A 17425-nucleotide genomic window follows, 5' to 3' on the forward strand; every position below is an offset into this window, starting at 1 on the left:
TTAATTGTAAATTTCCGAAGACTCTAGTAGTTGGTGGTATTATTTATGTCATATCAACTCAGTGTTGACCCTTAGCAACCACATAGATAGATTCTCCCCAGGATGATCTGTCCCAACCTGGGCAGATCAGGTCCCAATCTTGCTGCTGGTCATCTTCTTCTTCTATTTTTTTCCACCATTCCCAGCATTCTAAACTTCCCAAGAAAGCTAGGTATTCACATAATATGTCCAACGTATGATAATTTGAGCCTGGCCAGTTGTGCCTCATGTGAGAACTCTGGATTGGTTTGTTTTATTTTTTGCCGGTTTTCTTGACTATCCATGGTACTTACAGAGGTCTTCTCCAACACTAAAGTTCAAAAGAATCAATACTTTTTATATCCCTGTTTCTTCAAAGCCCTTTTTTCCCCTTTCCCATCAATGATTGCTCCCAATCTTTGGCCTTCATAAAATCTCCGTGGGCACTGCTGAAGGCTTCTCAAAGGTTTTAACAGCTGCAGAGGGATGGAGGCATGTAGAGGTGAAAAGCTAGAGATGGAGTGTCCTGACCTTTAAGCTATGTTCAGCACAGCCAGCATTTTCGTTTCCTCAAAATGCAGCGGTGGCAATTTCTCCTTCCAATTGTTGAATATTGATGATAAAGACAGCATTAGATCCTTCGTTTTTCAGCAAAAATTTCCCAAGGAATGGAACTCTTTCTAAGTGCCCATAAATAGAGGCAGCTAGGATTTTATTATGGGGAGTTTACCCACCACTTTCATTTCTACTATCGTGGAAGAATGTAGTCAGCAAATTCATGCATATTTTTTTTGTTTTGTTTTCTAAAAAAAAAATCTTCGTTTTGTGTGTGTGTGTGGGGGGATTTTCATTTTGATAAGGATTAAGCATTTCTCTGGAAACATTCACATACCCCATTTATTTAATTCAATAATAAAAAAAATGGGGGGATCTAGAAAATACCTGTCATCTTGTTTAAGTTGCTGCTTTAAAAGAAGTACTGCTCCTTTGCCTACAGTGAAAATTGTACATTAAGGGTTTGTTACATGAAGCAGCAGTTCATGAAAGTTATTTTCTTCTTGTACTTGCCATTCACATACAGTAAACAAAATAATCCATGCACAGTTGGACATTGTGAGTGAAACCAAGCATTCCACATGTTTTTCTATTGAGAAAGGTGTGTGTAATATGTAATTTTTCTCAAAATTATATAATCAACATATAGTCTATAATGTAAACATTAATACAACAAATTATCTAGATTTTTCCCTTCTGTTTCTACTTAGGAATGACTACACTGTCTCTTCATCCTCCTTCTAACACATTAGATGTGAGAAATGGATTGACTCATGATACTACCCCAACAGACATGAGCAGAGTGAGGCCTTGTTTATTTAATTGTTTGTCACTGATTGTAAGAGCACCTTACAGCCAATCAGATTTGACTCCATTAGAGTCAAAGTAATAGGTATTGCTTTTATTCTGAATTGGCATTGTTAGGCAAATGGGTTTTGTGATTATGTCACCGTCAATGAGAAAAAGAGTTGGGTTCCCTGGAGATTTACTGTGGACCACGGTTGCTGTCATATGAGTAGCAGCCATGGTATGTTAGGATCTCATCTGAACACACGCATCTCTGTATATTGTCCATTAAAAAAAACACTGAAAGTCAGCCAAAAATGGGGGAGGTTCTTTAGAACTTATTCAGGTAGTCCTCACTTAACAACCGCAATTGGGACTGGCAACTCAGTTGCTAAGCAGTGCAGTTGTTAAATGAAATGTCATGTGACTGTGCTGACTTACATCAGTTCCAGCTGCAGTCATTAAGCAAATCACTGTGAGTTGTTAAGCATGACATCATATGACCACAACCTGTGACTTCCCGCCAGCTTCCCCATTGACTTTGCTAGTTGGAAGCCAGCTGTGAAGGTTGCAAATGGTGATCATGTGACTGTGGGATACTGCGTCTGTTGTAAATGCGCACCGGTTGCCAAGTGCCTGAATTGCAATCACGTGACTGCGGGGACACTGTGATGACCACAACTTTGAGTACTGGTCATAAGTCTCCCTCTTTGGTTCCATCATAACTTTGAACAGTCACTGAACGAGTGGTTGGTAAGCAAGGACTACTTGTATTTATTAAATGCATCATAATCTCAGTTCAGCCTTAAAAATTAAGCTCTTTTTTTTGTAATTAGGCAGAGCATCATTTTATGAAGAAGATTCCTGTTGGAGCAGAAGCTGCAAATGTTTTAGTTGGAGAAGCAGATTTCCTTAAACAACCTATTGTTGCCTTCCTACGCTTATCGCCAGCTGTTCTTCTCCCAGGCATGACTGAAGTTCCACTCCCTACCAGGTAAAATGTAGTAATTGTGGTAGTGGTAGATTAGGATAACTAACAGTAAAGATGCCCTCAAATCAGTATTGACTCTTAATGACTGCAGCTATGTAGTTTTAATTGGCAGTGTTACAGAAATGATGGTTTGCCATTGCTGCCTTTGGGATCGCTTTTTTTTTTTACCTTACCAGCCTAGCCAACAGTTATTAATACTAATTTCACACTGCTTATCTACTGCTAATGCTATTGTTTGTCACCTTCGTTATTATATTTAAGATTATGTTTGTAAATAATTTATCCATGCCATTTAGAATGATGTTTGTTGCAAACTTTGGAATGTTGTCCCCCCCCCATCCTCCATGAGTTCAGAAAAAAGGATTTAATCATTCATGTTAGTCATGTTGTAATCTAGACTGACACTTTTTTTTAATTGGCTGAGAGGAGAAACAAACTGAAAAGGAAAAGCTTTGCTGTCTTGATCAAAGAATTAACCAAATTATTTCTACCGTTCTATGCTCTCTGCTGAAATTAAAAAAAATAAAAATCCAACTTTTTCAGTTGACTCAAGATAGGAGAAATTGATATGTTTTAATAGGAAAAAAGATAGAAAACAACTTAAAGAACCATTGGCCAGTGGTAAGCACAATTCTCAGCATATGTTTGCATAAGCCATAGTGGAGGACTCAGCAGGTAAGATGAACTTTGTTGCAGTTCTTGTGCACTGTGTACACAAAGCACCCCATGTGTATACCTCAGCACAGTAATGTGCTGAGGGGGATACTTATAGATGAGATCATTTTTAAATATAGGAGTACGGCTTGTTTGATATTCATTGCATTTATACTGATGAATAACCTGGCTGATGATAAAGAAACACAGTGTCCACAGTTGCTCCTTATTGTGGTTAGGCTAAACTTTTCATAGACTTTGCTGGAACCACTTCTTTTTCACTGGTGGATGCTCTCCCTTCTTGTCTAGATTTGCCCCAGGAGCTGTCCTCCTTTTCATGCAGAGATGTATTACAAAACTATTTACCTTTTCCTTTTTCATGCACATTTCTGACATAATCTCTTTAACAAGTTTTATTAAGAAGGATTGGGTATATGAATTTCATCAACTCATCTATTTCTTGTCTAAGGCCAATATATCCCCAACTTATATTAGGAAGAGTTTTCTTTTCTTTTCTTTTCTTTTCTTTTCTTTTCTTTTCTTTTCTTTTCTTTTCTTTTCTTTTCTTTTCTTTTCTTTTCTTTTCTTTTCTTTTCTTTTCTTTTCTTTTGGTGAACTGGTAGGTTCTTCACAGGTAATAGTGCTTGCAGGTGGACATTTATACAACCATCTCCTGATTCTTTATTAATTTGAGAAGCGTCCATTACATGTTTTAATCTCTCATTGGTTAAGATGATCTCAGTGTATTTGGTATCCTCAAGTCTTGATCAGAGATTTCTGAAGGATGCTGTTACAGATTTTTGTTTTTTTAATAAAGCTTAAATCCCTGATTAAATATTTTGTAACATTACTTTTGTGGCAGTATTTATAATTAGCCTTACACAGCAGTAATGAGAAACTCAGTTTTCTCCAGGTCTTCTACTACATTACCAGTTATTAATGCATACCCAACTTCTCCTTCTCCTATGAAGGGCTGCAAATAAATTGAACCTGCTGAAAACTATACCTAGCTTCTGCACGAATTTCTCATGGTATTAGTACTGCACATGGAACTCTGTCATAAGGATGAATACGTTTCTATCTAATGTCACCCAGAATAATGGAACTCCTACTGCATTTGAAGATTCCACTCCCCACCCCATCCCTACTCCCAGTATCTCTGAGGCATTGTATAGGAGCAGAACAAAGTTCACATCTGGAATGCATATTTGCAGTTCAGATTTCTTTTTTATAAGAAATTGTGCATATGCAGGAAATGTACCTGAGGCTGATTTATTCTAGAACCAGTAGTACTGTAGGCATAGTCCAGAGCATAGGTCTGGTAGATGTGGGTAGCATTTGGGTAACTGTGCCATACAAGACTGACTAGTATGGCCCTGAAAGGCAACCTCACAACATTTATTTAGATGACTGTGGATATTTCCTGTTCTTACACAATTTAATCCTTTTTAGAAAGCTATGCTTACTAAAGAGGCATCCTATTAGAGGGTCCATAAAAATTCACGCTTCACTATTGAATATGCACTATTGAATACTAGAGCAAGCACAACATTATAATATGAATATACAGGCTGAATCTGTATGTTTCTCACAACTGAACAAGTAAAAAGCTGTTTTTTCTTTATGGGTGATATGCATCAGAAACTCATGCCTCTGTAATTCTCTTCGTATCTGCCCCACTAATGGGATTTATGATGGGATCAGATTTGATGCCATGTAGGCCAAAGGGATAGCAGTCATGGATAAGTGTCCTACTGAAATATGGGGCTGATGATGGTGCCAGTAGAAATCTTTGCAGTCCTTCAATCTATATTTGTTTTATAACATTGTATTTGTGTTTAATTAAAAAGAAGCTTGGTAATTGAATGAATTGTGTATAAATCATTTGCTGAAAAAAATCTTCTGCGCACAGAAGGGCCCAGCCATTTCTTTTACTCACTATCAGATAATTTACATGTTTATCACATTTCCCATGTTAACAGCAACTCGTGTTTGTATCCAAAAATCTAATCCAAAAAATCTTCTGCTGTGCTGAATCTGTACTTAGCACAACCATGGACCAACTGTTCAGGATCCAAGCCAAATCTTTTTACAGGTCTGATGTAAGGTGTTCTGAAATGAACCTTAAAAAGATGCACCATTTTAGTCTGGGAGGTACTGTTCTGCCCAAATATAAACATCTCTTTCCTTCTTCATTTCTGCCACTTAGGAGGTTGGAAATATGCCTTCATTTATGCTTAATGCAACCACAAGGCATCCAATTGCCTTTCCAGAAACGTAACTTTAGCTATTTTAATATATTGGTGGAGAGATCAGGGTATATTCACAGTTTACACGGTCAGTGCGTTGTGCGCATGGACACTGTTGTTACACTGGCATTTTAAACACATGCACATTTTTAAACATCTGTGCATATGCACTTGGGCCAATATGTCCAGACACTTGTACATTAACGTTTATCTATACATATAATCCAAAGTTTTATGATTTTTCATAGACGTCATCAGTGTTTAATAATTTCTTGTCCATGGGGGAGATATTTAGCAAAACACTAACAGCAGGCACAGGAATGACATATGTGTGCTTGCAGAATGTTTGTACGCAGGACAGTGAAGATTTCACTTAAATACAGATACGTTGGGCACAACATATGTGTAGACTTCAGAAAATATATGCACTGATTTACAGGAAGAAAGCATATGTTTGTATTATGAAATTGGCTAGGAGCACTGTCCCAAATACATAACGTAGAATCCTCTAGACCACTGAGTGACCGATTAGAACAGCCCTTCCTGTTTGTTCCTACTCAGATGAGGATTTCATTTTGCATTGACTGAATCCCACTATCTGAATGGGAAGGAGGTAAGTTTATCTCCTACCCTTTTCCCTAAAGTTGCAGAGGGCTTTAGGGACAAGAGGCTATATGTAGGCGAGACTACAGTGTAAACAACAGGGAGATGAACAGCCTGACAGTTCAGTAGGGAGTAAATGTTGGGGCAGGAGAATGTGGAGGGGCAATCTCACCTTTGAAGATTTTTAAAGCTGCATACAGGAGGAAGGTTTGATTGTTCTGGGAAGGGCTTGGAAAGGTCTTTAAAAAGACCTTTTCTTTTCTAAAATTGGACAGGGTCCATCTCATTTAAATGAGATTTAGCTTCCAAATGTCTTAAAAATGTTTGACCTATTATGCAAACATTTCTCTTTCTGTCTCTCTTTTAATGGCTAGGTTCTTGTTTATCTTGCTGGGTCCAATAGGGAAAGGACAGCAGTATCATGAGATTGGAAGGTCAATGGCTACCCTCATGACTGATGAGGTAAGTGAAATAGGCATCATTTCCACTCTCTAGACCATGCACATAGCTTTGGATTAACCACATCTAAAAGAACAGGAACGGAGTCATAGAAGAGTTGTAAAAGTCAGAAATAGTTTATGTATTGAAAGGTGTACACCAGGCCATTACCAAATTAGGCCATTGTCAAGTCAGGAAAGTTTCAGCCTTTTTGAAAGAATATGTGCCTACAGAATGTCAAGGGGAAATAAGCACATGGTCTTATAAAACCTCTCTTCCATCCCTTCCTCTCATGTAATCATAGTCACAGTAGTAGCAGGTTAATTTATTTCTGCCTGAAAGTACAAATATGTATTATGTTTGTTTCCTTAATGCAGTGTTACTTACTATTTCTAGCACACAGTTGATGCAGAAAGTAATTTTATTTTTGGTTCTTTTGTTTTATTCTGCTGGCAGGGATTGGGAGGCCCGTAACATTGTGCTGTCCTTATAGCACAATTGAAAGCTCTAAATGTGGGAAAGAAGGGAGAATTTGCCATTGGCCTCTCATTTTGGCAATGAATTTGTTCCTCACAAAGAGGGAGTCTATATGATAATTTAAACAAATGAACGAGCAAATAAAAACCTCTTATTGACTGTCCCATCATTTTCTTGAGCTTGTCTTTTCCAGGAATTGAACCCCTAAGTTTCTGTTCCTAACCATGGAGACATCAAAATGATGAAATGTGACATTACAGATAAGCTCTATCCTTTTGTACTTTCGATGTCTCATGCAAGTGTGTAAGGGGTGAAGTTTGTATTGCAACACGTATTTTATCACTCCCCCAGCCTCGGTCCCAATAAAACACATTATGGACATTTTCTTTAGTGATGCGTGCCCCCTTCCCTGTTAATATTTACATTAAAAGAAACAATGACTGGGTTCACATATTGTAGTAACCCATAATATGTGTAACTTAGCTTCGCATTCACGCATTAAATAATCACAGTCAACTTTATTCTTTTTTTAATGAGCCATGGTTCGGCAGCTGTGATTTAGTGTGACGTATAAACTCAACTATGTGAAAAGTGTTTGATGCAACAGAGATACTCTGATAAAGGTACTTAATACTGGTGGGGTCCTCTGAGCACTACTTACGCAAGGATGCTCTTTTACTACATGGCAAAATATATGTATCTGTATATTGTTCCACATGCAAGGTAGATTATTTTGAAGTCTTACCTATTTTCCAGAATCAATAAACTGATAGTTGGCCAGTCAGACGAAGATTTTGTTTGACAGAATATATGGGAGAATTAGAATCAATGCAGCTATTATTTGTAAGTAAATGTCATGAATAATACATTTACTCTTGGTCTCCTGTCTGTATAGGTTTTCCATGATGTTGCTTATAAAGCCAAGGACCGAAGTGATATTTTAGCTGGCATTGATGAGTTTCTGGATCAGGTGACAGTGCTGCCACCTGGGGAATGGGACCCATCAATCAGAATTGAGCCGCCTAAAAACGTTCCTTCCCAGGTAAGCTGTGCTTACTTACTTCTCTAGCCCATTAAAACAAAATGTCAACATTTTAAAAACATCAAGTCGAATATGGGGGGTACTGTCTATAAATTAGATGGGTAGAATCCTAGCACAATATGTGGTTGTCATTTGTTGGCTGATCGCTAAGGTTCCCTAGAGAGCTGCCTAAGCTTTTGGGCCTGTTGCAGTTGCAAGGAAAGCAAAATGACTCTCAGATGCTACGTTGACAATAAGGCAATTGTGTGCAAATGAGACTATGACATTGATAGGGCTTTTGGTATACAGTATTGTTGCAACTGTAAGATTAGGTTTAGGCCCCAATTTTTTTTTTTTTTTTAAGGTCACCCTGCCTTGGATTGATTCAGATGTCAGCAGAATTGAGTTAATTTGTCAAAATTCCTTTTATTAGGATAAGAGAAAGATGCCAGGAACGCCAAAGGTACCTAACGGAAAGGTTTTTGATGATGAGCCGGACGATCATGGGGGGCCAGAGCTCCAGAGGACAGGAAGGTGAGTTCTGGGAGCTTTCTGTGGCTCCTCCTGAAGCAGCGATAGGCAACCTTTTTACAACCTAGTGCTGCATTTTAAAAGGTATTTGACCTCTGTGGCCTGCAGGGAACGTGGCCAGTGACCTCCTGGCATCACTGCAATGGAGAGGTTCAAATTATTGACTTATTTTTGGGGTGCTTTAAGGGGTTAAATGTCTCAGGGCTTAAGATGCTCACTGTCTCTCTAGAATGAAAAACATTGGCACAGTTTGGGGGAGAGGGATTCAATCATTATTAAGGAATGAAATAACTTCTCCAAGGTTTTAAGATTTTTATTTTGCCCAGTATTACTACAAACTGCACACAAGGGACTTCGCGTGGCTGTAGAAGTAGTGGTTGCAGGCCACATACTGTCCACACATTTACTAAAGGGAATTTTCCCATCTTTCATAACAGGGGCACTGTAAGACTCAGGGACATCTTATGAACTAGGTAGTAAATTTAGGATGGTGACATCTGGACAACTTTTGAAGCATTGGGCCAGATGACTTTTGCTGGCATTGAGGGCTATAGTGAGAAAGCAAGCTGCTGGTAATATGAATTACCATATTTGCTGGTAATATGAACAGAGGAATTTAGATGCTTCATTACTACAGTTTGGCAGTCTTAGTGATTCTATAATGTGTAAATCCATCCTGTAAGGAATGCCTAAATAAGATGCAAATGAGATTCCGTGGCCAGATAGCTCTCCATTCATAGTTAGCTGATCATCTGGGTAAAGACAATAGTTTTTCATAGCGGCATCATTTGCACACTCACATTTTTTAAACCAATGTCAGTTTGGCCCAGATAAGGGTTTGGACTAGTGGTTTAAGGCACCAGGCTAGAAGGCAGGAGGCGGTGAGTTCTAGTCCTGCCTTAGGCATGAAGCCAGCTGGGTGACTTTGGGCCAGTCACTCCCTCTCAGCCCAACCCATCTCACAGGGTTGTTGTTGTGGGGAAAATAGGAGGAGGAAGGAGTATTAGGTATGTTCGCTGCCTTGAGTTATTTATAAAAATAATAAAGGCGGGATATTAAAAAAAGTCAAAGTCAGATAAACAGGAATTGTGAACGAATAATGGGATGAATATGTCAAAGCCAAAGTACAGTGGTACCTCTACTTATGAACGCCCCTACTTACGAAATTTTCGAGATACGATCAGCTCCGGCCCCAAAAATTTACCTCTACTTACGAATTCGCCTCGACTTACGGGCCATTTTCCGCCCATTCCACGTGGTCCGCGGCCATTTTTCCGTCCGTTCCACGTGGTCCGCAGCCATTTTTCCGCCCGTGCCACGTGGTCCGTGGCCATTTCCCGCCCATTCCACGTCCGCGGCCATTTCCCCACCCGTTCCACGTGGTCCGCGGCCATTTCCCGCCCGTTCCACGTGGTCCGCGGCCATTTTTCTGCCCGTTCCACGTGGTCCGCGGCCGTTTTTCCGCCCCTGACACGTGGTCCGCGGCCATTTTTTCCGTCCTGCTGCGTGGTCAGTGGCCATTTTTCCGCCCCTGACGCGTGGTCCGCGGACGCCGGAACGGATTAACGGTAATTACGTTGAACCTTATGGGAAAATTTACTTCGACTTGCGACCAACTCGACTTGCGATCAGAGTCACGGAACGGATTAAGTTCGTAAGTAGAGGTAGCACTGTACTGCCACTCTGCTTTTAATATTATGTGCTGGGAAATGGTTTGTTTCCAGCCATGTTGTTATTGTATTTAACTCACTACTGTGAATCCGCCATATCTTAGAAATTCCCTGTCTTTGCTTTGCAGGCTCTTTGGTGGCTTGATCTTGGATATAAAACGGAAAGCTCCTTGGTACTGGAGCGACTACAGAGATGCTTTGAGTTTGCAGTGTTTAGCTTCCTTTCTCTTCCTGTATTGTGCCTCGATGTCTCCTGTGATCACCTTTGGGGGGTTGCTTGGAGAAGCAACAGAGGGACAAATAGTAAGAACATTTCCCCCCCCCACTTGTTTTATGGGTTATGAATTATTTTCCAGGTAGGTGACAGCAAAACCAGTGTTACAAAGCAGTGGACATTTGACTTCACCCCTGCTGCTCCGTGTATTATTTTGGATTGCTGTAGTTACTTGGGTATATTTCAACCATGCTTTAATATTCACAGTTAGTTACTGGACAGTGTTACTCATTCATTCGTTTATTTAGCTGTACAACGTTTATGGGTGGATTGCAGTTTTAGGGGAATTAATGTTCGTGAACCTAGATTAAAGAAGGGTAGCTGTTTGGGATGTTGATCTGCAACAAGAGGTAATTTGAGAAGCACCTTCCATTTCAGAAGATAAGAAGCTGAAATTGCCCACATTGCCATTTTTCTCAGTGTGGGTGTGTGACATGTGGCAAAAGTGCTGCTTTTCCCACAGCACCACAAATCTCTCTCCTGGATTAAAATAAATGTGTGATGGATGGAGAAAGTTATCTTATTAGGTGTCCCTAAGTAAAGTTCAACTCCTGCTAACTGGAAGAACCAATGCTTGCTGCCTTGACCTGTCTTTAGTGGTAACTCAGAGAGAGAGGAAATTAAAGCAGCTTAACTGAGCAGGCTGTTTTCTGATCTCTGAATCCAGAAGAATGAGGGGCTGCACGTACTGTCAGTCTGACCCAGTACGGCAGCTCTTCTCTTCTGTCTGTGCTTAAACCTGCAGAGTGCTATAGAATCGTTGCTTGGAGCCTCTATTACTGGAGTGGTCTACTCTCTCTTTGCTGGCCAGCCTCTCACCATCTTGGGAAGTACCGGACCAGTATTGGTTTTCGAGAAAATTTTGTTCCAGTTCTGCAAGTAAGGCTGTGTACTTTCACAAGGGATGATGATGATGATGATGATGATGATGATGATGATGATGATGATGATGGACCAAATAGAGATGATGATGGATCAAATAGAGATAAATAAACTAACCAATTTCTTACTGTTGACCTCTCCACCCTCTTTTAAAAAAAAAAATGAGTACAGTTAGGCAGCAGTATTGTAGGCTGGGACTGATCTGGATGCTTAGGCAGCCAGAGATGCTAGCAAGGCATGTCATGGTTTTGATGCACATGGTAAGACGTACTACATTGTATCTGGAGAGAGGTAGTGTCCCACCCCCTTCCACTTCCTAGGAATGGTTATGATTAGTATTCCCAACCCAGGTGCTGATTGTGAGCAGTTATTTCTCTCCTCCCTTCAGATTCAAACCCTGGCTCTGATGGATAACAACAACTCCACATCCAGAATAGTAGACAGAGGTAATCTAATCTGGGATGTTGGTAGATTCCTATCTAAAACATGGGTGTGGCCAGAAATATTACAGACTTTGAAAAGGTGCCATGTTGCCTGGGAGTTCCCATCATTATTTCTTCAATTCAGTTCCACTCATATTCTTGATCCCCAATGCATACTTAAATCATTATGGATTTAACCAGAAGGTTGCATGGCTTGTGAGAAATAGTTAAGCTGAATGAAGAGAGGGGTTGAAATGCTTCTTTATAATTTATCCAATTTTGAATTTGAAACTTATGAAGGTTTTCTAGCTTTGTGATAATTCTGAGGTAGAAATTTTAGAATCTTTCAGGTCTTATAGATGGCAATCATTTATCAATAGCCAATCTGTACCAGTGTATATAGTTTTCAGCCACCACAGGTGGTCCTCACTTACCCACCACTTGTTCAGTGACTGTTCAGTGCCAAACAAGGCGACTTACGATTGGTCCTTGAAGTAGTGACCGTCACTGCATCCCTGCAGTCACATGATCATGATTCAGGTGTTTGGCAACTGGTGTGCGTTTATGACAGTTGCAGCATCCTGTGGTCACGTGATGGCCATTTGTGACCTTCACAACCAGCTTATGATAAGCAAAGTCAATGGTGGTCACAAGTGGTGGTCACGTGATGTCACACTTAATGACCCTCAGTGATTAGTTTAACGACCACAGTCAGAACTGATGAGCTGATGTTGTAAGTTGGGTGTGGTCACATGACTTTTCATTTTATGACCACATTGCTTAGCAATGGAGTTGCTGGTTCTAATTGTGGTCAGTAAGTCAGGACTACCTGTAGTTGTATAATCCTCTATTTCTAAAAATACTAGTGTTGCTTTATCTATTTGACATTTGATCAGCTACAGCACAATGCATTTCACTCCCATACTTGTTTAGTGGGCATGGAAGTGTGTGGAACCTGGTAAGCATTACATAAGAACGTAAGAGAAGTCCTGCTGAAATAGATCAAAGACTTGGCTCAGGTGTACTCATTCCAGATTCACCCCATTCTCCGCCCCTCCATTCCTTCTGGGGTCTCTTCCACATCATTCATTCATCAGTGGCGTGATCCCTCCTGACATGAGCCAGCCCCTAAAACTCTGTCACTTACTCAGCCCATCAGCCACCCCCACCCCCCTTTAGTAAAACAGCTGCCAACAACCAAGGAACTAAATAAGGGAGAGCTCCTTGCCTGGTGGCATCTTGAAAGAAAAGATGCATTTGTTTCAGTGGATCCAGTTCTCTTTCTCATAAGATTTGTTCTTTCTATGGATTTCTGTAGAGCCAGAAAGTTCTGTTGTGATTCTATGTACCACCGAACACCATGTAAAAAGAGCATCCCTGACTCTTAAAATTGGAGAACTGTTCTTCCATTATGGAAAAGTTCAGTGGTGGTTCTGCTGTGATGCTTCCTTTGATAACGTCAGCTGGAATGATCTGTACTAATATTGGCAAGGAAGAGGAGGAGTAGCAAGAATGGGCATGGACTCAGTCAATGCGTTCTTCTTGCAAAAATGCAGCTATCACATAACAACAGCCACCTGAATTTAAGGCCAAGAACAAGATGGTTCATTTTACAACAGCCTTGTTACATCTATAGTTGTCAAAGGGAAGGAACCATCTAGGTTATAAGGTCTTGTTTCCACATGCACACGTTGCTCAAAATCCAAGATATTCCAGTCCATTCTACAATGTTTCCTGCTGGCCTATGCTGTATATTGCTAGTTTCTGCAGGATGGGGTAGGAGTGAAGAAAAGATCCTGATCAATTAATGGACAACCAGTGAAGCTAAACAATTTCTGTATTTCAACAGTTTTGTAATTCTATGATCAGAACTATTTCAGCATGCAGTGCTCCTAATTTCCTGTCTTTGGCACATCTTTGCAGAGACTATAAGCTTTCTTATCTTGCTCTACGAACCTGCATTGGCCTGTGGACAACATTCATGTGCCTCGTGCTTGTGGCCACTGATGCTAGCTCTCTGGTCTGCTACATCACTCGGTTTACGGAAGAAGCTTTTGCCTCTTTGATCTGCCTCATTTTCATTTTCGAGTCCATAGAGAAGCTGTTTAAGCTGGGAAGGACTTACCCATTTTACATGCATAACAATCTGGACCATCTGACCTTGTATTAGTGAGTCTGTGTAATTTTTTTTCTATTTTGATTTAATTGATTTGTTTCCATATATTTAAATTCACCAATTGGTGTGAGATTCCTTATTGTGCAGAAATAGGAAACAAAGAAGCAGTGATCACCCGTTAAATAACAGCTGGTGTGTAGTAGGTTCATTGGAGCAGATATCGAAGCCCTAGTTAGGTCCTTGCGTGAAGGCCTGAGATAGTACTTAGTATGAATGGACAATCTATAGTCCTAGGCTGAACCCCCTTTTTGAACCCCCAAAGCTCTTCCCTGGTAAAAGAGAGGGCTGCACAGGCTGGACCTATGTGATACCTTCTTGACTCACTGCTGGTCCTCCCTGTCCTCCTGTGGAGTGAGGATGCCTGGTGAGAGCTTTCTTTGCATTTGCTTGACTAAGACCTTGTTTCTTCTGTGTCCTAGATTACAGCAAGAATGTTCTTTGTGTTTGAACAAAGATAAGTGGAGCTCTTTTTTGAGAAAACGCTGAGGGGAGCAGCAGCATAGCACATGTAGCTAGCGTTGATGGCTTTATTGTCTGTACAGCTTAATCCATTCTATAGTTCTGTGCAAGCTCAGAATGGGCTTCTCCCATGGATAGAGCCTACTTTCTTGATGCATTAGAAGAGGCTCAGTATTTTCTTTGATATTAAGGGATGAATTATAGAGGAAATGAAGTTAAATTTGAACAGAGCTGATTTGATCAAAGAGATAGCTGAGACTCTTCAGATAATTCCCATAATATATTATTAAAACAAAATTGTGCTTTCATATAATTGCTGATTATTTTTATTTTTCACTAATAAAGATTGAAATACTTTTTAAAAGTCTGCAGTGTTGTTAGTAAATGTGTGCAAAACATTTTGAATTCAACTGCCTCCAATGTAGTCCCCCCTCCTCCTTTTGAGCCTGAACAGTTGTTACAAAACAGCTGTTTTACATTGACACAGGTTGTCGACATCATTTTGGAAGTGTTTTGAACTCTGAAATGAAGTCATCCAAAGGCCAACAACTTCTCAAGTTTATGCGGCCAAGAGATTTATTTGCTATTTCATCCATCTTCAGTTGAGCCCAGTGGTAATTTGTCATGAGATTGGTAAACTCATGCAAAAAAGATTAAAAACTGATTGAAGACAGATTTGGCTCCATACTACCTTTGTTTCAGTTTAGGCAAACATTGAGAGCCAGTTTGGTTGAAGGGTTAAAAGTGTTAGACTAGGAGTGGGGAAACTTAAGTCCTAGTTCTGCTGGATGGAAGCCGGCTGGGTGACTTTGGGTCAGTCACTTTCTCTCGGCCCAACCCCTCTCACCCAAGTGGTTGTTATGGGGAAAATAGGAGGAGGAAGCATTACTGTGTTGCCTGTACAAAATAATGGTGAGAAATAAATCACATCAAACAAATAAACCGTATACAAACTTTAAAAAGCTGTTGGACCAGAGACTTGGGCTTTCAGAATTAAATGTGTCTGTATTTGTGATGCTTGTTAATCCTTTCCTGTGCCTACTAGCTGCAGATGCGCAGCTCCTGCAAAGCCCAGTATTGATACTCTGAAGTACTGGAACAGCAAGAAGATCGATCCTTCAAAAGTTGCCTGGGCTAATCTCACAGTCTCTGTAAGTATATGAGCCTGGCACTCTATGCATGGTTGGCAAAATGATTTCTGTGGTAGCATTATCCATTGAGTAGAATGGAACATTCATCTTTCCAAATGGGACAAAGAATTACATACATACATACATACATACATACATACATACATACATATATACATATATACATATATACATATATACATACCTTTATTTTTCACAAAACCACTGGTGGAGGGAGGGAAAGTAATTTTTGATGGGAAGATCAGTGTATATTAGGAACTGGTATCAGGAGAATTTTCTTGATTAAGTTCTTTAAATATTAAATCAAAGTTTTCTTGATTAACTGTGTTTCTTTTAAAATGAAAGCTGGCATGTTATGTACAGTAGTCTACTTAAAAAGCATAGAGCTTTTGCTCTCACAGGTTAGATTGTGAGCCTGGCTGGATTTCAGAAATGGGATGGTGAAGAGTTATGAGGGCGTCCAGTAGACCGAGGTTTCTGTGATGGGTCCTGTTATTGCAAATAACTAAGAATAGGCATGTAGGGTATGGACTACCAGCATGGCTGACTTTACAGAGAATAAATACATTCATGGAATCATGAGCTACTTGCCACATTTGCTAAAGGAAACCAAAAAGTAGCCAGAAAACAGATCCTTGGCCCAATCCAGCAAGTTTCTCCTTTTGTTCCTGCTTATGTTGATAGCTGAAGATCTAAGCCATTAATATTTTATTGGTCTTGGGTCAAAGAAATAAATTGTAGACATTTGAAAAGTAATAATTTTCCTTTTAAGGGGAGCAATTATTGGTTAATTTTGACAAAACTAGGTTTTTAATTAAATCTGAAAACAGCTGTTCTTAAGTTGGCAGGGCATGTATGTGCTCTGTTTTGCATATGTTTGTCAAATGCTATGCGCTGATTATCCAAACAATAATTAAGCAATTGCTTATAAAATGATTTTATTGGTGATATTTGAAGCTTTCAATAAATATTACTGCATAATATTTGTTGAACTACATAAGCTGCTCCACTCTTATATTTGTTTCACACTTTGACCTTACTGGGACTAGTAAATCAGTCAAATGCAATATTTCTACACCTACCTTTAAGTGGGACAGAGGTTTATTTTTGTGAAGGGCACTTCCAAACTTATCTATTCCTTTTTTGGTTTTAATGTACAGGATGTGAATATATCAGTGCTCTATATTACATTTCATTTTAATCTCCATCTCTCCCCTGCCCTGCTTACTCTGATACTGAACTTTAAACACTTCTTTTATGCATGTATTGACAATGTTCTGGATTGTGAACTTAATATTTTCTCCAAAGCATTATTAAATTTGTACAATTGTATCTAAGGATCCACAGGTTCTTGTTGCTTGGGAACAGAACACTACATTTAACTGGAATTGAGATCTAATTTCAGTTCTTGCATGATGTTTCCTTCATTTTAGAATTAATGACCCTTAGCTTATTCAGATGGTAGCCCCATATCTTTGCTAAGTCACTATACCTTTTGCTACTGTTTCTTTTTTTAAAATTCTTTTGTCTAATCAGCAATGTTGGGAGATGCGTGGAGAATTCATAGGACCTACATGTGGAGCCAAAGGGCCTCTTACCCCTGATGTTCTTTTCTGGTGCTGCATCTTGTTCTTTACGACCTATTTTTTGTCGAGTGCGCTAAAGAAGTTTAGGGGCAGCAACTATTTTCCCACAAAAGTAAGTAGATGCCATCCGCTTAACACTGATTTCGAAATTCTGACTAATTTATGGTCTCTGCTTTTCTACGTAATGGTGACTAGCTGGATGGATTTCCTTATATGCATAATTACCATTCTTGGGAATTAAAAGGAATCCCTCCCCTCATCTCTAGGCACTGGAGCCAGTCTGCATTCAGGTGGAAGTCTAGTTCTCTTTGAATTTCTGCTTCTCTTTGTCTTACCTGCACAGTGTGGTCTTGAGGACCAGTGTTATCACTGAGTTGGGAATGGGATATCTCTGTACACCAATTTCAGGGGAACAATGGTGGGAGAAGGGTGCCTTCTCATTTCAAGTACTCCAGAGGCACCTGGTTGGCCACTGTAGGAAG

The 17425-nt window shown here is 39.8% G+C and overlaps 1 protein-coding gene across 1 annotated transcript in view; it reads left to right on the top strand.

The window, feature by feature from the left end:
- Positions 1–17425, top strand: part of SLC4A8 (solute carrier family 4 member 8) — an 86900-nt gene that overhangs the window by 43358 nt on the left and 26117 nt on the right. The window contains exons 7-16 of the mRNA XM_025167182.2: positions 1284–1375; positions 2196–2353; positions 6231–6318; positions 7667–7813; positions 8226–8326; positions 10122–10296; positions 11013–11146; positions 13495–13740; positions 15252–15357; positions 16894–17055. Of these exons, the coding sequence (XP_025022950.1) occupies positions 1284–1375; positions 2196–2353; positions 6231–6318; positions 7667–7813; positions 8226–8326; positions 10122–10296; positions 11013–11146; positions 13495–13740; positions 15252–15357; positions 16894–17055 (1409 nt within the window). The remainder of the gene's footprint in view (positions 1–1283; positions 1376–2195; positions 2354–6230; positions 6319–7666; positions 7814–8225; positions 8327–10121; positions 10297–11012; positions 11147–13494; positions 13741–15251; positions 15358–16893; positions 17056–17425) is intronic.

This window comes from Python bivittatus, unplaced genomic scaffold (genome assembly GCF_059951505.1).
Source record: "Python bivittatus isolate LINGU-HERP-01145 unplaced genomic scaffold, Pbiv_v1 ctg000220_np1212, whole genome shotgun sequence".
In the NCBI taxonomy this organism is placed as follows: Eukaryota; Metazoa; Chordata; class Lepidosauria; order Squamata; family Pythonidae; genus Python; species Python bivittatus.